The following is a 25,590-nucleotide window of genomic DNA, read 5'->3' as shown; positions in this document are numbered from 1 at the left end:
TGAGTAATAGCTTAAATGACATAGTTTCCCATACTCAATTAAGAGGTTGCAGGTTCGAGTCTCCTATCTTTGGTAAAAAAAAAAGTAGTTGTTATATTACACATAGTGATAAACATAAAAAAAAAAAATACATTTTTTTCACACCAAACAAAATAAAATATGATCCCATATCAGAAATAAATCATAGAATATATGTTCTATGTTCTAACTTCTAACTAACAAAAAATTACAGCAAAATAGAGAAAGGTTCTTGGCACCGACCGGGAAGCATGTCCTTTTTGGTAATAACACATTGGGGTCCCAGAGCCCAGATTTTCGTTGGGTATATATAAGCTTTCTCATGCTCTTCACTTCTTACACATCACCACAAAAATCGTTCTTTTTTCTTCTTCTTCCTCTTCTGCTCTGTTTCTTAGTCAAAAGGGTCCATCATTCATCTCTCAAGGTAAAATCTTGATGCCCCATTTGGTGTTTTCCTTGTGTCTTATGCCAAAGTTCGTTTTTTTATGCCCCTTCTTGTTGGATTACACATTCTTCGTTTGAAAGTTCTGTTTTTTCGTTACGTGTATGTGTGATTCTTATGTTTTGATTGGTGGGTTTATGTTTTTCACTGAAATACTTAGATCTGTTTCTGCTATATTCAGTTATCTATGTTGTTCTGTTGTTCAATTTTTGAGCTTGATTCAAATGTATCGTATGTTATTTGTCGGTGGTTTTGTGTTGTGAATTTGGTTTAAGGAAAATTAACAATGGATCTGTTGGAATTCGAGGTGGTTTGCATTGAATTCAGTAATCAAGTGCATTTAGCTCATGATTCTTCAGTTGTAGCTAGATCTGCTTTTTCTTTATTCATGCTAATTGCTTAAGCTTTACTATCAAATCACCAAGCATTCAAATTTGCATGCGTGTGTTAGATCTGGATTCTTTCATGTCATCACTTTCAAGTTTCCTCTTTTATGTGGATCTTCTCTACTCATGCTTGATCTGGTTTCTGTCTTCTTAATTTTGGTATTTACTGATCCGAATCATTGCATTTTTTAACTTCTAGCTAATTTTACGTAACATGTTATGTTGTTCATTTTTCTGTCTATTCTTAAAACAAAGGCAATCTACAATTTGAAATCACTTGTTGTTTCTGCTTAAGATTGTTAAAAATGAAGATAATCTCAGATTTCATGGAACCTCCATGATGTGAAGTTATTGATAATTGGCTTATTCTTCATGTGACTTGTTCCTAAACTTATTAAGTCTTGCACTCTTTTAAGGCATAAGCATTAAGCATGTTGTTGTCCATGTTTGTTACAGTTGAAAAGTTTTCAATAGAGTCTGTATTATGCTGCATTAGTAGAACTAGATGTGAAATGATTGCTATGAAAATTGTTAATGGCTTCTTTGGCTTGATTATGATCTTACTGATCTGTTTCGCAATCGTTATGTGGTTAGGCAATTTAGAAAGAAAGAATGGTGAAGATTTGCTGCATTGGTGCTGGATATGTTGGGGGTCCTACAATGGCAGTCATTGCACTGAAGTGCCCATCCATTGAAGTCGCTGTTGTCGATATCTCCAAACCCCGTATTGCAGCCTGGAATAGCGACCAGCTTCCCATCTATGAGCCCGGCCTTGATGCAGTTGTGAAGGAATGCCGCGGCAGGAACCTCTTCTTTAGCACTGATGTTGAAAAGCATGTGTTTGAGGCTGACATTGTGTTTGTCTCCGTCAACACCCCAACGAAAACTCAGGGTCTTGGAGCCGGCAAAGCAGCCGATTTGACCTATTGGGAGAGCGCTGCTCGCATGATTGCTGATGTCTCAAAGTCAGACAAAATCGTTGTTGAGAAATCCACTGTCCCTGTCAAGACTGCTGAGGCTATAGAGAAAATTTTGACTCACAATAGCAAGGGAATCAAGTTCCAGATCCTGTCAAACCCGGAATTCCTTGCTGAGGGAACTGCAATCGAAGACCTTTTCAAGCCAGACCGTGTCCTTATCGGTGGCCGGGAGACCCCAGAAGGCCAGAAAGCTCTCCAAACATTGAAGGAAGTTTATGCTCACTGGGTCCCTGAAGAGAGAATCCTAACCACTAACCTGTGGTCTGCTGAGCTGTCTAAGCTTGCTGCCAATGCCTTCTTGGCGCAGAGGATTTCATCTGTTAATGCAATGTCGGCGCTTTGCGAGGCTACCGGGGCAAATATCCAGCAGGTGTCCTTTGCTGTCGGTACTGACACAAGAATTGGACCCAAGTTCCTCAATGCCAGTGTTGGATTTGGTGGATCCTGCTTCCAGAAGGATATCCTGAACCTTGTCTACATCTGCGAGTGCAACGGCCTTCCTGAGGTGGCCGAGTACTGGAAGCAAGTCATCAAGATCAATGATTACCAGAAGAGCCGGTTCGTGAACCGTGTAGTCTCATCCATGTTCAACACTGTCTCAAGCAAGAAGGTTGCCATTCTTGGATTCGCCTTCAAGAAAGATACCGGTGACACAAGGGAGACCCCGGCCATTGACGTGTGCAAGGGGCTACTTGGCGACAAGGCCAACCTAAGCATATATGATCCACAGGTAACCGAGGACCAAATCCAGAGGGATCTGTCGATGAACAAGTTCGATTGGGACCATCCGATCCACTTGCAGCCGACTAGTCCTTCTACCGTGAAGAAAGTGAGTGTGGTTTGGGATGCATATGAAGCCACAAAGGATGCACATGGAATCTGCATTCTTACTGAGTGGGATGAGTTCAAGACCCTTGATTACCAGAGGATCTATGAGAACATGCAGAAGCCAGCATTTGTTTTTGATGGAAGAAACATTGTTGATGCTGATAAGTTGCGTGATATTGGATTCATTGTTTACTCAATTGGTAAGCCACTTGATGCTTGGCTCAAGGACATGCCTGCTGTGGTGGCATAGGAACAAACAAGATCATTGATCAAGTTTTACAAACACTGCAATATGGGTTAAATTTGAGGATTCTTTATTATTTTTTGTAAGATCTATTTTCCTTTTTTGGTTCTTTACACCTCCTTTGCTTTTTACCCATAGTAGTTGACATAAAAAGAGGTATAAATTATGGGAAAGTAGGAGGATCTATGTTTATTTTACAGATGTTTTGCTTTGTACTCCTATTCATTTCTACTGCTTTGGCTGTTATGAATGTAATAGGATTATCATAACTTGTTTTTGTTTTGATTAATTAGTCTGCTTCTATTATCAAATTTTCTTTTGAAACAAAAAGTTCAACCTATCAAAGTGGAGTATCAATATAAAAGTACTAGACAGATAAAATAAATTAATTTTTAATCATCTTTGACAATGCTATTAACAATCTAAAAGATTAAATATTATTTTACTCTTTGTAACTCCTAATCAATTTGTTGACTATTTTTGTAATATTTGTTCCATAATTCTTAAAAATTGTTATTTCTTTTCAAACAAGTACTCTAAATGATAGTAAAAAAATTAATCAACTATCTGTTATGTTTTTTGTTTTTTCTTTCTTACAAGTGCACCTGTCTAAATCTCAAAATGTTGCTTAATTGAATCTGAAATACACCATGGTTTATTATAGGGACACAACTAAGTACATTACACCTATCAAGTAAACTCACAACCAATAAACAAGTGGTAATCATTCTCTGTATCCTGTTTACATAAAACATAAATAGTATCATTTTTATCAATGACACTAAATTTACTTAATCTCTCTTTAGCATTGACTTTGTTCACTAACACAAATTAGGTGAACAACTCAATTCGTAGTGGGATCAAACCCTTCCAAATAGAACTAGAAAAATTGTAACTTGTAATATCTTTCGGTAATAGTTTAACCTGCAAAACCTGCACAAATAAAGTAGTAAAATAGACTCCTAATTTATCAAATTTCCACATTAGTTGGTCCTCTCTTCCATGTGTTAATATGACTCATTGAAGGACTACGTGTAGTTGATTAACTAACTCCAACTACCATTAGAATAATTGTCTTCTCCATTGAAAATTCTATATCCACTCTAATCCATCCCAGAACCCACAATCTCCTGTTACTGATCCGCTTTAGTTTGAAACTGAGAAAAGCCTTGAAAAGACTAACTTCAGCATACTACATAGTAGTCAATTATCTTCCTAAAAGCAAATTCTTTTACCTTCTCCTACTTTTAAAGATAATCCTCTGATCATATTGTCTCTCACCTGTTGCTCCTTTATCTGTAACTGGCATATATCCTTCCATGAGCCTCTTTTCTATGGCACAGGTTGACAAGAGAGAACAATGTTTGGATTCAAATCATTATAGGAGCGTACAATTTTCTTCTATAATGGATAATCTTCTTTTGAAAATCTCCACCACACTTGAATAAGAGAGCTGTATTTCGAATGACTGTATCACCCACTCCGAGACCTCCTAGCTTTTTTGGGGCTTGGATAATATCCCAACTCACCAATGGTAACACATGATTGTCATCCTCCTTACTCCACAAGAACTTTCTCTGCAAGAAAATTAACTTCTATATCACTGCTCTGGGTATCTTATATAAGATGAGGTAATAAACTGTCACACTATTCAGCAGAGATTTGATGAGGACCAATTTATCAGTTTTATTAAGCGTTTTTGTTTTTCACAAGCTGACTTCTCTTCAACTTTATCTATTATCAGTTTTCAAGTCTTGACTAACCTCGGATTCGCTCCCAAAAAAAGCTAAGATATTTAACTAGCAACGAAGCTTTTTTACACTCCAACAATCTACACATCCTTCGTGACTACTCCTACTCACAATTAATCGAAATCAAACTAGATTTATCAAAATTAATGCTCAGGCCAGACATCAGCTCAAAGCACCGCAAGAGTCGCTTGTAGTTTTTGATAGATATCTCTTCCTGAGAGCAGAATAGTATGGTATCGTCCGCGAATTGCAAATGAGACAATGCAACATTGTCCTACCCAACCAACAGAGAAGCAATCCTGCCATTTCTAACTGTCCCTCCTACCATCCTATGGAGGACATCAACAACAAGAACAAATAGGAATGGAAAAAGAGAATCGCCCTGTCGTAAGCCTCATTCCATCTTAAACGATCTAGATGGTGAGCTATTTATCAGAATCGACATTGATGTTGTGCAAACACATTCCTTAATCCACCCTCTCTAATTTTGCCCAAATCTCATCTTCTGAAGTACAATATCCACAAAGCTCCACCTTACTCTATCATAGGCTTTTTGAAAATCCAACTTAATTATCGCCGAGCTCTTCTTTTTCATCTTTAGCCACTGCACAGTTTCACACGCAATCAAAGACCCGTCATGGATTTTTCTTCCTTTCACAAAAGCACTTTGAGTCTCCCTAACCAATCCTGGCATTACCATCCTCATTCTCTGAACTAACACCTTCAATATGACCTTATACACACATCCTACCATGTTTATCGGCCGAATATCCTTAATCTCCTCAGCTCCAACAAACTTTGGAGCCAAAGCCACCCATGTGACATTAGAATCCCTTGGGAGAGTAGCAGACTGAAAGAAATCCATGACAGCTGTAGTGAAGTCTGACCCGATATCTCTTCAACACTTCTTAATGAAGTTTATATTGTACCCATCACAACCAGGAGTCTTAGACGACTCACAATCTCATACTGCATCCTTTATCTCATCAACCGATGACATCCTCTCCGATTCTGCAACCTCCTCATCCGGAATCCGATTAACTAGTCCATCCTGAAAACCTATCAATGGCGACACTTCCTGATGATACAAGCTTTTGTAAAAGTCCCGGATAACAATCTTGATTCTGACTTGATTTCTCATCAATCTTTCATTTATTACTAAAGCATCAAGCCGATTGCTCCTTCTTCTTGCTAAGGCTAAGTTATGGAAATATCTAGTATTCTTGTCCATGTGCTTAGCATGCCAAGACCTTGACATCTGCTTCCAATGTAGTTCCTTCCTAATGTACCATTTCTTACCGCAGCTAACAAGGGCCCTTCTTCTTGCTTCCAATATTCCTTGATAAGCCCCATCACTAACCAACTCATCTACTTTCCTGATTTCATCCTCCAGTTTCTAAATCCTCAACTCCATATCACTAAAATTCTCCTTATGCCATCTACTCAAAGGTATCGTCAACGCCTTTAACTTTTCAGTAAAATGAATGTCCCCTAAACCTCGCCATTCCTCCTTCACCATTCGGAGAAATCCTTCATGTGTAAACCAAGAGTCTAAACTTTGGAACGGCCTCGTACCCCCTTTCATTCTACTATTTTCCATTAACAGCGAACAATAATCAGATAAACCTCTTGGGCCACCTCTAAGCTATGTCTCAGAAAACTTCTCGACCCATTTCAAGCTCACCAACATTCTATCAATTCGACTGGATGATTGATCCCTGAACCACGTAAACTTATGGTCATTCAATTCTATATCCACTAATTCCATATCCTGTATCTGTGTTTTAAAGTTTTCTGATGTTGCTGTTAACACACTAGCCCCCTTCCTTTCTTCCAATTGCACAACCACATTGAAGTAACTCATGTAGCAAAGAGGAACTTGACACACTCCCGATAAAAAACTCAACTCTTCCCACACAGCAAATTTCTCCTCTCTTGTATGCACACCATACACCAAGCAAACTGCACAATAAAAATTATTGTTTGTCAATTTTTCTTTTATACACAACCATCTCTCCCCTTTGTAACAATTACTCAACCTAAACATCATATCATCTCACATTATTAATAAACCTCCGGAAGCACTTTTCGATCCCACAAATTCCTAACCTACTGCATCATTATCCCAAATTTGCACTACATTAAACTTAGTAATCACCGCCTTCTTTGTCTCTATCAATCCTAACATATTCACATTATTTTTACACTAATTTTTTTTTTAACATTCTCCACTTTCTAACACTCCCTAAGACCTTCACATGCCACGAACTAAAAATTATTTAAAAATTTTATTACACACCTTATTCGAGTTTTTGGGGCGGCTCCTTCTTGCTTTCTCTTTCTGTTTTGCTTGCCTTCTTTTTGTGTCAATACTTCATTCTGAGCTTTGAGAATAGCCATAATGTCTTCATCCTCGTCATATAAAATAGCTCTTGATTCGGCCACAGATCCCATCCAGCCCTGTTTTTAGCCATATCTTTATCTCAATTTCCTTCGTACTCATCTTAATTAGTTTCACCGTCTGCATCTTGCTCTGACTCCTCCGAATCTTCCAAGTTCCTTACAGACCCTTCATCCTCTAATCCAGTTTTTTCCACCACTGTATTCTCATCCTCGAAATCTGAATCATGCATTGCATCATCTTTCATTAAACATATGCCAACATGCTACATACCACTCCCGTCCAAACTAGCATGTATATCATTTACTACACTTGGTGGAATGTTTTTTTTTTTTTTGCTGTGCTGTTCGGACAATTTTCTGCACCGCCAATCTCCTTCCCGGCTTGATTCTACTTGTCGGGTGCATTAGGGGCTTCACGCTCCTCCCTACCCTCCACGCCATCAAACTCAGCGCAGACATTATCACCTCCACCGCCAGCAGCGGTCTTCCACGCTGCTTCCAGATCTGCCTCGTCAATGCTGTTCACCATGGCATCAATCCCTTCGCGAACTTCATGATCAGCCACGCCCCTCTCTTCACTGTCGTCCGCAGTAGCCAACAAGGAGGCCCTTTTAAAACGCACCACACAACCACTTCGCCGCCGCACCCCTCTAACATATTGGGCCTTATATGCTTCAACCCCAGCCCTAATTAAACTTTTATTCAACACCAAATCAGTCCCTTCTTTCCATTTATCGCTATATATCAAAGACTTCGTTCTTTCAGAGATTGTTTCGTTACTAATTATTTGAGATCCCATAAATTTCGCACTCACTATAATTGTCGGGTACACCATATAATTAGCCGTTCGCGTTTTTCAAAAAATCCTCATGCCACTCATCCAAATTCTAACGGAAATTCCCTTTCTATCCTTATCATGCTCTGTCTCCCGTAACCCGTGTGGCATCATCACCACTGCATCCCATCCCAACTCCAACGGTTCCCTCTAAACTCCTAGTTCTTCGCTTCTATGGTGTTCCAAGACAATTCTCCCTTTCTTGTTCACCTTAATATTCTTTTCTTAAATTCTTTTCTGTTTTTCATCAGGAAACTCCCTGGTATCTTCATCGTACGTAGCAATTTTTCTCCGGATATCAATCCCCTCCTATGCTTAGTCTCACCCACAAGATCTCTTTACTCCTTAATTGCAGTCCATTAATCTCGTCGATTGCCTTTAATACCCCTCATTTCGTAGTATACCTGATAAAAGTAAACAGATGACCTTTAATACCAGGATATGTTTCTTTTTTTTGAATTTTAGGTAAGTTCGCTGCATTCCCCACGAACTCCATAATATTAGTAGAGTTCTCCTAACCCCGGATTCTGACGGACTCAAATTTGTAAACTTTACAATGGTCAATGACAACCATCATCATCGTCTTCAGAGTACATATAATAAGTAGTATCTTTTTGGGGAAATAATGTTTTTTTAATTTATAATAGAAAAAAAATCCTTTTTAAGTATGGTTTATTCATGTGTATCTGTGTATTTCTAGAGACGATGATAGTGGTTGCCATTGCCGCCGGCGAGGAAGAAGTCATGCTTGTTGTCTATGTATTTTTGTGTACTCCTATGTACTCTTGGGCTAAGTTTGTTTCTAGGGACAGAACACTGAGACAGGAACACAAAGACCCAAAATCATGTTTGACAGATGAGACATGTACAGAGACATTGTGTCCAAAGATACTGAATTAGTGTATTTTGTGTCCATCTTGACAGGAAGGACACAGAGACACAACTTATTTTTTATTTTTCTTTCATTATTCTTGTTAATTTTTTATAATTATATTTTTTTATTATTATATTTTTCTTCTCAAATTTTTTGAATGAAAAAAAATGATATTTCATAATTTGTTCTAGTTTATCACCAAATAGAATACAAGAATACAAAATTTTGTGTCTCTATCCTTTGTGTCTTGTTCCTTGTCTTATCCTGGTCTCACATCCAAACGTGGCCCTAGAGACGACGATAATGGTTTAAGAATTTGAACTTCGTTCTCAGCAATTATTTATGGGAATTTGGAGTGAAGTTTGTCGGGAGGTGCGGCAAACTTATTAAGGGTGAGCATGGGTAGCGAGTACACGATTATCCGTCAGAACCAATTAAATTGGTTCGGGAATCAACGGGTAATCGAGTCCGACCCGAACGAAACTAATGCCTCTCTCTAGTAATTGGTTCGGATAACGGTTTTGGGGGTGCGGAACCCAAACCAACCCGTGGACCCGACCATATATTAATGAAATAAAAAAATTTTTAATAAAAAAAAACTTGACAAGTGAATTTTTACCTATCATTAATCCATCATACAATAATATACATATATGCTTTTTACCATAGTGGTTAAAACCGGATTAAATTAATCGATTCGACCCAAAAATCAATAAATTAAATTTTAAATTGATTTAATCTAGTATTTTGACCGTTTAAATAAAAGAATCGATCAAAATCAATGAGAATCGATATAAACCAGACAAAATTAGTTAGAACTGGTTACAATTAATAAAAATTTTTTTTCTTAAATTTAAATTTGGGTCTTCTTACGAGGAGGAGTGTTAGGAAGTCAGCAAATTTTATGATTTGTTGTCATTAATTAATTATTATTAGTGTTTTAATTATGTGAGATTTCATCTAATAGTATAAAATTACTTACTTTTCTTTCGCTCGTTAAGTGCCGACCAAATTTTATTATGAATGCAGCTGAGCTACTTTTCATTACATTTATCATTTATTTTAAATATATAATATATACAAATTAAATTATATTTATAAAATTTATATTTATTATTATAATTTAAATGGTTCAACCAATAATATATGATAGTAAAGTTGATATATAAGAATCATTAGATGATTTAACTAAATTTTTATCTAACGACTTTTCGATATCAATTTTACGTGAAGTCGATTTCCCCTTAATTTTCACCGATTAAACCAATAAATTAATAAACTAGTAGTAGTTCTATCACCGATTCGTTTTTGAGAATTATGCTTATTACTGATGATCTTGATCATGGGAAATGCTTCCTAACGTGTTTTCTAGACAACCATTTTCTACATGTTTATGTTTTCGTCCTCCATAACCAAACCCCTTACCCCTTTCTATTCTTATGCAAACGAAATTGAAATCCCTAATCATAACAAAATCCTTAGCATCATCATAGCCATAGCCATGGACTACACCACTTGGCCTGAATTTCAGCATGCCCAAACCCAAACCCCAACACTACCCTCTTCATCTTCATTATATTCATACTCATACCCTCCTCTTCCATCTTCATCATCGTACACCGCCAATTTCGTCCCTTACCCTCAAAACCCTAACCCTCCTTCTTCAATTCCTCCCAACACTGTTTTAGAACCTGTGGTCAACCCTCCGGGTGTTGATTCCTATGTTCCTCCATTGCCATTGCCAACAACCCAAGTTGTTGGTGGTCCTGAACAACTTCTTCCCCAAAATTACTCATACACCCAAACCCAAACCCAAATTGTGGGTAATGACCCTAATTCGTTGGTGGCTTCTTCTGGGTACTACTATGATCCCAATGCTCAAAATTGGGGTGATACTGCTGGAGGAGCTGTTATACAATATGGTTCTGACCCTCTTGCTTATGGAGATGTAAGTGGGTATCTCTTTTCTGCGTAAAAGTTTCAATTTTTGTGATTTTCTGTTCTTTGGTTAGTGTATTTTTTGGTAAATGACAATGGTTGTAGAAGGAAAGTTATCGGTAGTGGTGGAAACGAAATGTGATTATTGTGATACTTCATTGTCAAGCAATTTGAAATTTGAGTTAGCAATTTAAGAAGAAAAACAAAATGATTGTGATTGTGATAAAGGGATTGATGGTGTTTTGGAATGCTGTGGAAATGGTGGGAAATGTTTGTTCAGGAATCATAGAATTCCATTTGATGTTCAAAATGAAATTGAATACATCAGCTATGATGTCCTCGTTTGATGGCATTTCTGAAAGTGATTAGGTTGCAGATTATCTATTGAAATTTTATTGTAATGTATGCTTCATGGAAAGAGAAGAGAACGATGATACTGTGGAATTGTGAAATTCAGCGATAGAATGCAATGGGAAGTAGTTATATGTGTGCAACTATGCATATCATTGTTAATTGCATTGTGTATTATTATTGGTTTGAATGTAGAGATAATGCATACAACCCATTTCAGGTGATCTCTATGGCATCAAATGGCACAGAACAGTTGGCTGTTGCAAATACTAATCCCGCTGCATGGTGGACCAATACAGCTATGCAAGTTCAAGCACAACCTCTTGGCAATAATAAATGGAAGCAGCTGCTGAAGAAGAAACCTAAAACTGTGAATGTTCAACCTGCATATTGCGAAGTTTGCAAGATAGATTGCACCAGCAAAGAGGTATTGGATCAACATAAATTAGGAAAGAAGCACAAGAAGAACGTAGAGAAACTAAGAGAATTATTAAGACCACCCCAGCCACAAGTCCATCCACCGGCCGATGGGTCATCTAATCCGGTTATAGGGCCACAATTGTGGAATAAGTGTAAGAGGAAATCAATTGAAACTCCAGAGAATCTGGAGAAAAAGAAGAAGAAAGTTCTCGAAGGAGGAGCAGCGGCCGCAGCAGTTAAAGTATGTTCTATATGTAATGTGGTATGTAATAGTGAAACAGTTTATAATTTCCACCTTCGCGGACAAAAGCATGCTGCCATGTTGAAGAAAGCATCTGAAAATATACTATCCAATGGAAAATGAATTTTTGTTAGTTACTCACTGGAACATTACTTGTCTTTCTTGTGACATTATTTTACAGCGTATTCAGCATTTGAGCAATAGCCTAAAGTTTTATAGAGGTTGATCAAATACTTTGCCTTCATTGTTTGAACTATATAATCTGGAAGGTCATAATCTTTTACTGCCATTGTATATTCATCAGTAGAGCCAAATGAATAATACTTGCATGGCAATGTAAAAAGAATGTGAAAACAAAGAAAAATGATCTTAAATTTATTTAACTAAGGCCAAATTTACTGCTTCTCTTTTTAGGAAAATCAGCATCTTCTGTCCTTTTACACTTCTTTCCTGGATTCCACTGCTAGCTTGAAAGAACAAACTGGACTAGCAATATATGAGCCGGCATATCATATTCTCTTTTCTCTTCTGGTTTGTTGCTGTAGTTTGAAAACTTATGAGCAAAGTTAAACTGGATTAAGTATTGTGAACCTTTAATCCTTTCTGCAACTAAGTTGAATTAGAAGAAAATGCACTTTTACACATGATGCTGTAACTGAGAGAGTAGACCCACAGACCAAAAAGAATAGAAAAGAAAAAAGCATGAGCATTGAGTAGACACCAATTTCCCTATCATCATATCATATTCTCTCAACCATATGTAGGCATCTTTTTTCTCCAACCTCGAGATTCCACACGTCAAAAAATTATTGCCAATTTCTGTTTATCTCATCTTATTGGTATTAGTTAGCAATATGATTAAAAAACTGTTATTTTGCATTGTGTAAATCTCTAAATTGAAAAGAAACTTTTCCCTTTTAGATTAATTTTGATATAAACCACAAATAGCATAATGATTAATTTTGATAAAAACCAAAACATCATAATTTTTAAATAAATAAAAAAACCACTCATAATTTTTAAAATACTAAATGAACAAGTTATCAATTCTTAAATTATTAGACTAATTTGATTGAATTTAGTTAATAAAATAAATTAGTAATGTAGCGTTATCCAGTTTATTTATAACACTAGTTTTTTTATAAAAAAAAAGTTATTAGAGAGAATAAGAAGATATGTAGTATTATTAATTATTGGAATTGACCTAAATACCCAAATAAGGCAATGAGTGAGTGAATGACTAAAATGTCCTTATGTCCCCCCCAAAACACCTTTACACTACACCACCTCAGTCCTCAGAGAATCAGTGTCACAGCCACCTTCTGAAGCTGAAGCTGGAGGTCTCTTACTCACAACACTGAATGGCCTCTCCCTACTACAACCACCACCACCACCACCATCACCAACCTCCTCCTCCTCCTCCTCCTCCTTCTTGCACTCATTGCTGCTGCAACCCCCCCACAGCCACCTACACCTACACTTGCTGCACCACCTCACCACCACCCCCACCACCACAACCACAAGATCACCTTCTCCAAGCCATTTCTTCACTCCTCTCTCATCAACAACAACCACCCCACCACCACCCCACTATCATTCCCCACTACCGCTCCCATTTCCCCAAATCCCATAACAACATCCTCACTCACCAACCTCAACCTCAACCTCAACCTCATTCCTCCATCTCTTCTCTCCTCCACCGCATCGAGTCCCTCGAATCCTCCCTCACTCACCACTCCCTCTCTTCCTCTTCTTCTTCATCACTCTCTCTCCGACATGCTGCAGCGCGTGTCATCCAAACCCATTTCCGCTCCTACCTCGTTCGCAGATCGAGAACCCTAAGGGGCCTCAAGCGCCTCGCTCTCATCAAGTCTACCTTCACTTCCCTCGAATCCTCCCTTTCCCACAATACCCACTTCGATTTTGTTGCTCTCTCCCACAAAGTTGTCAACTTGCTTCTCCAGCTCGATTCCATTGAGGTAAACCAATCTTGGGTCTTCTTTCTGTGTTCTCTTTTTTTTTTTTTTTTGGTTAATAGTTCCCCCTTTTATGTTAATAGTAGGGATAGATTAAGATTATTGATTTTGTTGTTCTTGAAGGGTTGTGATCCGATGATTGTGGATGGGAAGAGATCAATTAGTAGGGATTTGGTTCAGTTTCTGGATTCAATCGAAGGGGTAGCAGTGAAGAAGCATACACGTTGTGTCAAGGCTGCAAAGAGCGGCAGGGGTTGTCAGAGAGTGAACAAACCTAGAGATTCAGGTGATGATGATGAGAGGAGGAAGCTCTTGCAGAATTTGAGGGGCAGGGTTGAGAGAATTAGCAGATTGTGTAAGCTTTCCGAAACCAATGAAGGAGATTTAGAGCATGATCATGGTGATGGTGTTGGTGGTAACTATGATTATAATTACGATGATGCTGATGGTTATGGTGATGGAGTTGCCAATGTTGTAGTGCCACCTAAGAAAAATGGAGTCTTTGTTGTTCAGAAACAAGGAGTCCAACCTAGGGTGAAGAAAAGTGTGAAGTTTGCAGAGAATGGGAAGATCTGTGAGGTGTATAGCGGCAGCAGTGCTTCTTACGAACCGGATCTAAGTGAAGATGTGGCTTGCTTGGATGGAAGTTCATCTAGTGATTATGACCAAGGAGAGGTTTTTGAGATTGTTGGTAATGCAGCTGAAGATGTCGCCGTGGATTCTTCTCAGGGTGCTGAGGATGATGAAGAAGAAGCAGCCTTGGTGGAAAATGGAGGACCGTCACGTAGCAGTGATGATGGCAGAAGGAACCCTAATATAAGGGGGATAAAAAATAATGGCAGAAATGTAGTGAATCAGGGGCACCAAGAGAGAATTCTGTTCTCTGCTCCAATGCCTGTTAAGATGGAAAATAAAGCTGAGTTGATGAAGAGTAAAGGTGTGAGTTTTTTTACGTGAAAGGTAACAAACAACTTGATCATGTTAGAGCCGTAAATCCAATTTGAGTGTGTACTTGTTTAATTTGTATTCTAGATTATTTGATTAGACCCAGATTGTTAGAGCTCATTTCGTTTTTGTGTAAACGATTTTTGGTTCTGTAAATGGACATGTGATGTTCAACGTCAATTTTTTTAGTTATGTAGTTTATTTAATATTATCAGTTGTTTTCTAAGGTATTCTCTTCTTTCTCAATGTTAGTGGCAGTGACATGATTCCTTCCTATTTCAAACAGGAATGGTGATTTATGCCCAAGTTTCCGATTGAGCATAAAGGGGAACTGAGTGATGAGAATGCAATTGATATTCATATAGAAATAGAATTGAACTGAACCTAAGCATGCATTTGTTTGAAAGCAAAACTGATTGTGCAGCAGCTTGGCCTAATATTTGAACTAAATGCATTATAGGTTTGGTACTTTTTCCTGGCATTATATTTCATAATGATTTCTCAGTCATAATATTATTTTGAGATTAGTAGGAATACATGGCAGGTGAAAGATACAAAGAAAATTGATCAAGGTGATGTGGTTTTATTCTTGGTTGTTTCATCCTCACAAGTTATGATTTATGACTTTATGAATGCCAATCATTTTCTTATGCGCTCGTCCTTATGAGTAACTAATACAGTTGAGTTACCAATACTCTGTCTCCATCTATTGTTCATGAAGCAAATGATAAATTAATTGTTCAAGTTAAATGGAAAATGGAACTTTCAATAGTAATAAAATTATAATTTTAGTGACAAACCAACTAATGATTTACTCATTCTAACAACTCATCAATGGTTTCACAATTATTAATAGTGAAGATTACTACCTCAACTTTATAATCACATACATAAACTTAGATACTATAGAATTCTCAAAAGATTTGCACTTCCAAAGGCAAGTAATCACACATGTCTGATGTGTCCTCTTGTCAGCAGAAAATAAGAGCCATCCTCGGAACCTGCAATAATTCCAATAGTGATGGGGTAAATACAGCATACTATCAATAATCACACTACGGTTGGGAATGTTTTAACATACAATGATAATTCATCATGATTTTTCCAAACATGTTTTGGGAAAAAAATCATCAATTGATGCAATCTGAAATGGGATCATGCTATAGGTCTATAGCTATAAGCAACCATGTATTTGACTGATTAGTGAGTACTGAGTACAATTACAAAAGACATATGAACACAAAATTCTCTTTTAGTAACCAAATCACTTAAACCCTAATCCTAAAACCTCTTCTAGGAACCAAACAAGAACTACATTCCACACATTACATAGCACATACACCCAAAAGAATAATAATTTTATATAAACAACACCAGATAATAATAAAAACTTTCAAAAAGGCACTAAATTGAGCAACAATTATTCCAAATTTATCCAGAACCAACACTAGTAAGACTCACATAGTAAGAACCCAATCAAACACCATAAAATCGAAAACCCGCGAATATTCCCAAGAAAAGCAGCAAAATTGAATTAATACAGGTTGGGATTACATACCCGTAGTGGACTAGGGTTTAAGCAGGCGTTTTAGGGTTTTGGAGCTCCATGACGCTCCTGAGTGGAGGGGCGTATAGAGAGTACACAACGGACTGTCGTTTTGCAACCTCGAGCTGAGACTTTCCGTCGGAGAAAGCAGTGGAAATGGAAGATGCGTCGGAGAGGGCGCGGTTGTCGCGAAACGCATCGATGGTGCGTCGTTTCATGTATTCCCTAATGTTATAATCTGGGAAGGTTCGAGCTACTCGTATCAGCGAACGGAAAAGAGAGAGAATTTCTTGTCGTGAAGGTGCCACACTCATCGCCACACACTCTCTTTCTCTCTCTCTCTAGCTCAGCTTTCTCTCTCTAGTTTTTCTTTCTCTCTCTGTGGGGAAGAAGGAGATAGCGTGGAAGTGTAGAGCTGCTGTAGAAAAAAACCCAAAAGAAAAGTTTTGGGTCCAAAACAATTATTGACCCAAATTATTTTAAGCCCCAGACAATTTTTTTTTAAAAAAATTACCAAAGGGTTTGTGAACCAAAAAGAGAATTTAGAAGCTGAAAATAGTAAAATACAAATACCTCTCAATTGACAACCAAAAAAAATACCTCTCAATTGTTAATTATTTTTTAATTATGTTATGTCTATAAAAAATTAGTCATTAATTAATTATATATAAATATATATTTGGCATTTGTAAATATATATTTGGTGTTTATAACTGATTTAGTGATTTTTTTTTGTTTAACTAGTAATATTTTTTTATATATATGGTCAAGTTTGGTAGCTTTATGCTTATTGCTCCTAAATTGGAGAGGCCTAAATTTGGCACTATGTGGCTTATTCAGCTACTATCCATCTTCTTATGTACATGTTTTATAAACACACAAAATTCACGTTACACCAAGTATTAAAACTACACTTTTTATCTTTTTATATTGGGTTAATAGTAATATTTTTCATAATTATGAATGATTGAAGTGTTAATCTCAAATATGACATCGTTTAATTTAGAATATAAAAATCGGATCCTTCAATTTTAGTTTCAAAAAAATTAAAAATCTTAAATACAAAAATTAAACTCTCTTATTTTATTTTTTTATAATTTTAAAAAAATATCAAAAATTATAATATTAATATATCACTTATCTCACTCTCATATGAAAAAAAAAAAAAAAAGGATTGTAAATTTGTAACAAATTAGTGCATGACGCATGTGATAGAGTTGTTGCATTCCATTTACTGTTGTAGGCAGTAAGTAACCCCAAGATTCCACTTGCACAAAAATGAATAATCCCAAAATTGTTAACCATTACATTCTCCTACATAATGCTATCCACATAATCCCTAAAGATAGGGGGGAAAACAATCTAAATTTGGCTCCAAAGATTATAATCATCATGCTTCCTACTCCCTAATCTCAAGGTCAAACCACCCACCTCATACCTCTCTCTTTCTCTCTCTATCACCAACACGCTTTTGAGTTTTGAGTCATAAGGTTTTTCCATTTTCTTTTTTATTTTTCCCATAAAATTATAAAAATGTCCCGGAAAACGAAATTATAGATCGGACCAATGAAAAGGCCACCCACAACAATCTGAGAATAATTAATTAAAAATAAATAAAAAAAACGAAGTAAACAGAAACTAAGAAATCAATCAACCAGCAAAACGAAAGAAAAAAGAAAAATAATTAAAAAAAAACACACCACAGATTTTCTCTCTCTTCCCTTTTCTCTTTCTCTCTTTCTCTCTCTCTCTCTCTCTCTCTGTTCTTTGATCCATGGGAGAGGAACTTCAACCTCATCGACAGAACCCAACACAGAAGAAGAAAACGAACCTCCCCCTTGATTATTGATTCTTCACCATCGATTCAAGGGATCGATTTGGCAACAAATACCCCCAAAACCCCCCAATGCGGTCTTCTAGAAGACCTCATAAGGAGAAGAAGAAGAAGAAAAACCCGAACTTTTCAGATTCCACCACTACCCAGATTGGGGAAGCCCCGATCCGAACCCGATCTCTCGTTCGCGGAACAGATTACATGCTTTGGCGCATTTGGGTCCTGCGGCGTTGGATCTGATGCTGTGGCGCGTTTTGACGCCATCTCAAACGGTGTCGTTTTCGTCTCTTCCTCTTTCTTCTTCTTTCGTTATTGTTTCTGCTTCTGCTTCTGCGTTTTGGCGAGGGTGTAGTAGGGTTGGTGCTGTGGTGGGGCTGCATCAGCATAGAGGACGATGCAGCTTCACTTCTCGCCTAGCATGAGAAGCATCACGATATCGAGCAGCAATGGGTTCAGTGCATTGATGAAGATCAAGGTCGCGGCTCGCCACATCTCTTATCGAACCCTTTTCCACACAATACTCATACTCGCATTCTTGTTGCCCTTTGTCTTCATTCTCACGGCTCTTGTCACCCTTGAAGGTGTCAACAAGTGCTCCTCATTTGGTACCCCTTTTAATCCTAAATCCCACCTTATTCTTATATTTCATACATTCTTAATGTTGTTTTTGTTTAGTTTGTTTTGTTTTTAATATAGATGTAGATCTTGATTTTGAGGTTTACCTGTGTTGATATATGTGTTGTCTTAATTTAATATATTGAGGGATGGATCATGGATTTAATTTGAATAAAAAAACGGTTGCCAAATATGCGGATTTAGCTCCTCTAAGGTGCACACATTCATAGAAGTTAGAGAGGGGTTAAGCATACTTGGATCAAATAAGTGATTTAGGATTTGGTTTCCTTGGATGATGGATTTATTTCAGGTTGTGTTTGGATTAAGGTTATTTTAGGTTCTGAATAGCTTGGAATGAAAATGTTCATGGAAAAAAAGAGTTGCCAAATATGCGGATTTGGATCGTTTGAAGTGCACAAATTGATCAAGTGAGTCAGTGAGGGGCTAAGCATCCTCGGATGAAATAAGTGATTTAGGATTTTGTTTCTTTTTGTAAGCAAGTGATATTTTGGGATGCTAGTTTATTTATTGAAGGTACTAGATAGTTCACGAGTGCCCCTTTGATTTAGGATCTGAAGCTGAAGTGTGGTCAGTTGATTTTTGCCATTTAGGCATTTCATATGGAGGGAATTTTTCTCCCACTTTGAATATTGATGAAATCTGTAGTGAGGTGTTGATTCTGTCATGTGAGGAATTAATATTTCCTTGTGTGTTTTTTTAGCTGAAAAACCACTAATGAATGAAAACATTGTGGGGCAATATTTGCCGTGTTTAGTCTCTGGTATTTCATGTTTGTCAGTTAGGTGATTATAGATGTTCATTATTTTCTGGTAATTTTAGAATGCTTATTTTTTCAATGTTTTGTGCTCCAGATTGTTTAGGTAGGCGGTTGGGACCAAGGCTTCTTGGTAGGGTTGATGATTCAGGGGTAATAAATTTTATCATCATGACTTCTAAAGATTTTATTAAGGCACTACTATCTGAACTCTCATGGTGATAATATTTATGGTTCTGCAGAGACTGGTTAGAGATTTTTACAAGATTCTTAACGAAGTTAAGACTGGGGAAATCCCACCTGATCTAAACCTGCCAGATTCTTTTGATCAATTGGTTGCTGATATGAAGAACAATCAATACGATGCCAATACTTTTGCATTTATGTTAAGGGGAATGGTAAGCTGCTTGTTACATTAACATAAAGTATGTCTTTCTTGGTTATGTTTAATATATACATAAGACGTTAACAAAGTGTAGGGTTCAAGGCACAGGATCTTTTAAGAGGGGTGTTACTTTTTAGATATGATGAGGTGTGAGGGTTTGGAAACTTGTTTCATGTATTATTTTGTTTGTTCTTACCTTATGTATGGAGGATCTCTTGTCCTCCTTGATCTTTTTACTATCCTCCTTTTCTTAATAAAATTTCCTCTAGGACACTTGAAAAAGACAAAAAAATTAGACTTCCTGTCATTTAATTATGAAGAAGTTAAAATTCAATGACGTGCTGTTTTCATATTAAGGTTTATACTTTATCTTATAATAATAATTGGGATGTTTTTTCCATTCTTTTTCTAACATGTGATGGTGCTCCTAAATATTTATTTGTATGCAGTTGGCAAAAATTTGTTGACCTAATTTGTCATTACTGTTTTGTAATGATGTCATTTTGCAACCTTAACTACACATGAATGATATTCATTTATGCATCTCTATCAGGAGTTCAAAAAACTATATGCGCATATCCAATATTGGTGTGTGATTTTTGCTGGGGATCTCTGCATCTTTAATTTATCTCAAATAGCTCAGTCACATTTGTTTATGTTAAATTGCTAGATATCACAGTCCTTATGCTGAAATTTATAATAAATGACATTTATATTGATTTTTTGTCACAATGTAATGCTTTTTGAGACAGATGGAGAAATTTGAGAGAGAAATCAGAGAGTCTAAATTTGCAGAGCTAATGAATAAGCATTTTGCAGCAAGTTCTATCCCTAAAGGGATCCATTGTCTCTCTTTGCGTTTGACTGATGAATATTCATCAAATGCCCATGCACGCAAGCAACTGCCTCCTCCGGAGTTGCTTCCTTTATTGTCCGACAACTCTTACCACCATTTTATTCTGTCAACTGATAACATCTTGGCTGCTTCAGTAGTTGTCACTTCTACTGTCCAGTCGTCTCTGAATCCCGAGAAGATAGTCTTCCATGTGATTACTGATAAGAAAACTTATGCGGGTATGCACTCTTGGTTTGCACTAAATCCTGCCAACCCTGCTATAGTCGAAGTCAAAGGTGTTCACCAATTCGAGTGGTTGACTAGAGAAAACATTCCAGTACTTGAAGCTGTAGAAAATCAAAATGGGATCAGGAATTACTATCATGGGAACCATGTTGCTGGAGCAAATCTCAGTGACACCAATCCGCGTAAATTTGCATCTAAACTGCAGGCTAGAAGTCCAAAATACATATCTTTGCTCAACCATCTGCGCATATACTTACCAGAGGTAAGTTGTATTGAACAATTATCCCCTTTTTTATTTTCTTTTTCTATCTTCCTATCTATCCTTCTAATTGTTCAGGAAACTTTCAACTTTTTATGTAAAGTTTTTATGTAGAATATAATATATATTTTATGAGAATGAAAGATAAAGAAGTGATAAATCGACTATAGAAATGATTGTATGCTTGATCACTCCCAATTGAATATTTATATTTAAAATTTTGCATCGTCAGTTTATGAGAATGTAATATTGATGAACTGAATTAGTTGTGGGAAAAGTGCTTCTGGGGACAGAATGCCACTTTTTTACGCAAATTAAGTACATGAAGTAAGCATTGAAACCATCAACTGAAAAATAAAAATGATGTAGAATAATTTGAAGTGAAATGTTGGTCTATCCTGCATTCCTACCCAAACAAGTTTGTGGGAATTTCTAGATGATAAAGTAAGAACATAAACCATGAAACTGTGGAGGGATGTGGACTGTTCCCACTCATACCTGCTAGTATTGCTTGGCAAGTAGTAATTGTTAATTGGACTTGTGAAGCATTTACATTGCTTTCATCAGCATTTACAGCTAAAGATTGCCAATTTTTACTCAAAACATTTGAAGATTGAGAAAACGTTCTTATTCTTGTCTCTTTTCTTTCAAAAACATAAATTGTTTTTCAATAGACTTGTGCTGATTATGTTTGTGTGTCAATCAGCTTTTCCCAAACCTCGATAAGGTGGTCTTTTTGGATGATGATGTGGTGATTCAGCGTGACTTGTCTCCACTTTGGGAAATTGACTTACAGGGAAAAGTTAACGGAGCTGTGGAAACTTGCAGAGGTGATGATGAGTGGGTAATGTCTAAGCATTTCAGAAACTACTTCAATTTTTCCCATCCCCTCATTGCGAAGAATTTGGATCCTGATGAGTGTGCATGGGCTTATGGGATGAATATCTTTGATTTGCGTGCATGGAGAAAGACAAATATAAGAGAGACATATCATTCTTGGCTGCGAGAGGTAGAAATCCATATTCCTCTAGCTAATACAACCTCAGTTTATCTAAGTTTAATTTCTTTTCATTAGTTTAAAAGTCATACTAAATTTGTGCATTTTAAATTAATGCTGTGTGGCATGAAATCGAGTGGCTTAAACATTGTGTCTAAATTGTTAAGTTAGAACATAGATGACCTTTTTCCTTATTTGGCTTTTTTGCCTTTACATCACTGATCAAAACTATGTGCCAACATGCAACCCTTCTCAAACATTTACCAAGGTTCTACCCTAATGTTCAGTGTGGCATTTTTTCCACGTTAAGGTGGATAGGCTCAAGCCAACGCAGAGTGAATGTGAAAAACTAAAATTGAAAAAATGCCTTGCTGCCGAATAGGGGAAGTACTTATGCAAAATAGTTTGAGAGGTGTGGCATATTGGTAATGGTTTCGATGGTTCTTTTGGTCTTCAAATTTTCTTTTTTTCCAAGTAAGATATTATTAAAAGTTTCCCTATGACAGAATCTGAAGTCAAACCTGACAATGTGGAAGCTTGGAACACTGCCCCCTGCTTTGATCGCATTTAAAGGTCATGTTCACCCGATTGATCCGTCTTGGCACATGCTAGGCTTGGGTTATCAGAACAATACCAATGTTGAGCATGTTAAAAAGGCTGCTGTCATTCACTATAATGGCCAGTCAAAACCATGGTTGCAAATTGGCTTTGAACATCTACGGCCGTTCTGGACCAAGTATGTCAATTATTCAAATGATTTTGTTAGGAACTGTCATATCCTGGAATCGTAATTCGTCGATAAGGAGCAATATGGTTTGTGTACAAAAGTGAAATATGAATGGGGCAAGTAATACAGGTTTCATCGAAAATTTTTGCAGCTTGAGATTTTCTTCAAGATAGAGTTTTGAGAAGACAAAATAGAAACATTTGGCTAAGAGAGCGAAACCTATCAAAAACATTATTTTGGGTGGGATTGCTGCCACCACCCCCTACCATTTTTGCAGATACAAATTTCCATCCCTGCTGCATTGGCCTTTGAATCAGTTTCGAGTTGTGAACTTGTGACATAGACATGCGTACTCTATTTTTTGTTGGTGAAAAGGATACTATTATTGGTCTTCTATGGGATTATATATAGCAAAAGATCCCATAGTTGAAAATTGCAGAATAAACTGAATGCTGGAGAAGATTAAAAGAAAAAAGGTCAGAGGCTGGTTTCATCAAATAGTTGGTGTTGAAAACAAAAGAAGTGCTATTAGGACAGTTAATTTGTGAGCCCTCCTCCAACCCAATTAGTGTTAGCCTTTTTCCCCTTCATTTTTTTAGTTTCTTAATTTTTGTTAGTACAAATTTTTACCCTTCACCTATTTTGTGATTTGATAATCATGATGATGGTGGAAAATTCTAGAATTAGTTCTTGAGATGATGATGATGGCTTTGATAAGGATCCATTGAATTGGGGAACTGTCTGTAGGATATATATTGTTATTCGTTGTGTACGATTACCAGACATTGGAAATGTGCAGAAAATTCTTTATTCCTCTTCTACTTCCTTTGCAAATTTCAATTCCTTGATCATAATCTTTCTCTCTTCATTTTGGTACCTTCTTGTTCTCACAATTTTGTTGCTCTTCATAATGGTTCAAATGTCAAAGACACATAACGAGTAAGGGTAAAAGGAAGATTGTTGTTTTTATAATAAAAAAATCAAAAGAACAAAAAAGCATATGTTCTTTACAAATTTAATGAAAATCTTTACGCTTCCTCCAAAAGGAAATCTTGAAGCAACAATTGAGTTGTTTCCGTGTGCTTTTAAAGTCATAAGTTTAAGTCGTGAAAACAGTTACTGATGTAATTATCAGGTTAGGTTATATATATTCCACTCTTTAGATGTGGTCTTTTCTCAAACTCTGCATTTCAAGTATTTGAAATTTAAAGGTAATTTTATTCGGGCATCTTCTAGCGATAGCAGCTCTATATACTAACATATGGTAGTTCGACATTGGAATGTTCAATTCGATCTTATTAAGCGTGGAGCTAACAGTGTTGCTGATTCGCTTGCCAAAGCTGGTGCAAGGATAGAAGAGATTACCTGGTGTGGTTAGAGATTAGAGACTGACGCTAGACCATCTCTTCTAGAGAGACATTGCTAAAGTTTTTTAGCTTTCTTTCTCTTATCGTCTTTTGATTCTTGTTTAATTTATCCAGACACCAACAAAATATGATAGAAAAAGCTTGGGCATTTTCTAGTTGTAAAATTTAAGAAGCTACAATTATATTGGTTAAAAATAAAGTGAGTAATACGGAGAAAAAAGAAAAATCTTAATACCATATCTTTTGTGGGTGGAATTAAAGACAATGCTTTTTTCTTTTGTCAGATGGATTAGACAATCCCCAATTCTAGGTATCTCAAATGGATTAGACAACTTCTAATTCTAGGTACAACACACATCCACACACTCTTCACATACTTACCAATATTTTTTCTCCTCAATTGCAGTTGGTAGGAGTTGAATCCAAAACCTTTGAGATAGAGAAGGAACGAAATGTCGTATGAGTTAAGGTTTATTGGCGTGACAATGCTTAAATCGCCCTTGGTGCAAGTGTAGGTGCCTTTGTTTTGTTTTGTTTTGTTTTGATTTTAGGTCAATAATAGTGGCTGATTTGTCACAATCAGTTGTTAATTATGTCAATTAGTTTTCAATATCCCATTTTTAATTTTTCCTATATGATGACTTTGCTTATAGCTTTGCTTTTCTCTTTCTTTTATTCTTGTCTCCATTTGTGATGACTATAAAGTATAAACTCATGGAAGAAGAGGTCTTCTTTTTTCCCCCTCCACATGTATTTCAAGTTTCAACCTTATTACTATTAAAATTTATAAGTATGAAAGTGAAATAATAATAGAAAATTAATTGACTGGCTTAAAAAATATAATCAGGGGATAACAAATAATTAATAACTCATTTGTGATACTGACATCAAATAATAATAGCACCGTTACATATATTTATATCTATACTTTTATATTATATATTATGAAAAGGATTTATGCTAATTTTTTCAAATACTCTTCATTATATATAATCTATAAAAAAATTTCCAAATTATAAATCACCTAGCATATCAACTAACTCTATTTCTATTATCAACTAGTGGTCATGTTGGTAGAGAGATTCTTTCTGGTAGAGATTGTACTATCTTGAATTGACATGGTTGAAATTTTAAATAATTATAAAATAAAATATGAGAGAATAATCTTGTATTCTTGTGCATTGTCTTGCTAAGTTGGTGATGACATGAATTCCATTTACAACTATTCTGATGTATTATTATTATTCATAGCACCCAACAGCAAAATTTCATCTCACTGAGTCTGTGATCTCTTCAAAGTGCATGAAGGATCTTATATCTTGAGACTTTGGGAATAAAATATTATTATGGACCTTACATTTTATTAGGG

At 36.4% G+C, this 25,590-nt stretch overlaps 5 protein-coding genes across 6 annotated transcripts; 4 read left to right on the top strand and 1 right to left on the bottom strand.

Moving 5' to 3' along the window:
• The first annotated feature begins 308 nt into the window (after positions 1–308).
• Positions 309–3,190, top strand: LOC107635385 (UDP-glucose 6-dehydrogenase 1). Its single transcript, XM_016338857.3, has 2 exons — positions 309–445; positions 1,444–3,190. Exon 2 carries the CDS (start codon positions 1,462–1,464, stop codon positions 2,905–2,907), a length of 1,446 nt encoding a protein of 481 aa, XP_016194343.1. The 5' UTR covers positions 309–445; positions 1,444–1,461; the 3' UTR covers positions 2,908–3,190.
• Positions 3,191–10,045: 6,855 nt separating this feature from the next.
• On the top strand, positions 10,046–11,958 carry LOC107635384 (uncharacterized). Its single transcript, XM_016338855.3, has 2 exons — positions 10,046–10,712; positions 11,274–11,958. The coding sequence occupies exons 1-2, from the start codon at positions 10,152–10,154 to the stop codon at positions 11,835–11,837; spliced, it is 1,125 nt and encodes a 374-aa protein (XP_016194341.1). The 5' UTR covers positions 10,046–10,151; the 3' UTR covers positions 11,838–11,958.
• A 944-nt stretch (positions 11,959–12,902) lies between these two features.
• LOC107635382 (calmodulin-binding protein-like protein) lies at positions 12,903–15,103 on the top strand. Of its 2 annotated transcripts, none has more exons than XR_015881139.1 (3): positions 12,903–13,693; positions 13,814–14,786; positions 14,894–14,941. XR_015881139.1 is itself a non-coding variant. In XM_088485397.1 (3 exons), the coding sequence occupies exons 1-2, from the start codon at positions 13,076–13,078 to the stop codon at positions 14,645–14,647; spliced, it is 1,452 nt and encodes a 483-aa protein (XP_088341523.1). In that variant the 5' UTR covers positions 12,997–13,075; the 3' UTR covers positions 14,648–14,650; positions 14,922–15,103. The 2 variants fall into 2 exon arrangements, 1 of the variants encoding a protein (XP_088341523.1); XM_088485397.1 differs by having other exon boundaries at positions 12,997–13,693; positions 13,814–14,650; positions 14,922–15,103.
• Positions 15,104–15,421: 318 nt separating this feature from the next.
• LOC107635383 (LYR family of Fe/S cluster biogenesis protein) lies at positions 15,422–16,596 on the bottom strand. The gene is made up of 2 exons (XM_021122058.2): positions 16,194–16,596; positions 15,422–15,636 (listed from the first exon to the last, which is right to left on the bottom strand). Exon 1 carries the CDS (start codon positions 16,493–16,495, stop codon positions 16,211–16,213), a length of 285 nt encoding a protein of 94 aa, XP_020977717.1. The 5' UTR covers positions 16,496–16,596; the 3' UTR covers positions 15,422–15,636; positions 16,194–16,210.
• Positions 16,597–17,833: 1,237 nt separating this feature from the next.
• On the top strand, positions 17,834–23,708 carry LOC107635381 (putative galacturonosyltransferase 14). Its single transcript, XM_016338852.3, has 6 exons — positions 17,834–18,620; positions 19,503–19,558; positions 19,648–19,803; positions 20,543–21,133; positions 21,837–22,139; positions 22,634–23,708. The coding sequence occupies exons 1-6, from the start codon at positions 18,410–18,412 to the stop codon at positions 22,916–22,918; spliced, it is 1,602 nt and encodes a 533-aa protein (XP_016194338.1). The 5' UTR covers positions 17,834–18,409; the 3' UTR covers positions 22,919–23,708.
• The last annotated feature ends 1,882 nt before the right edge of the window (positions 23,709–25,590 follow it).

This window comes from Arachis ipaensis, chromosome B4 (assembly GCF_059453495.1).
Source record: "Arachis ipaensis isolate K30076 ecotype BB chromosome B4, ASM5945349v1, whole genome shotgun sequence".
Lineage (NCBI taxonomy): Eukaryota > Viridiplantae > Streptophyta > Magnoliopsida > Fabales > Fabaceae > Arachis > Arachis ipaensis.
This window is presented reverse-complemented; position numbering and strand designations above follow the sequence as displayed.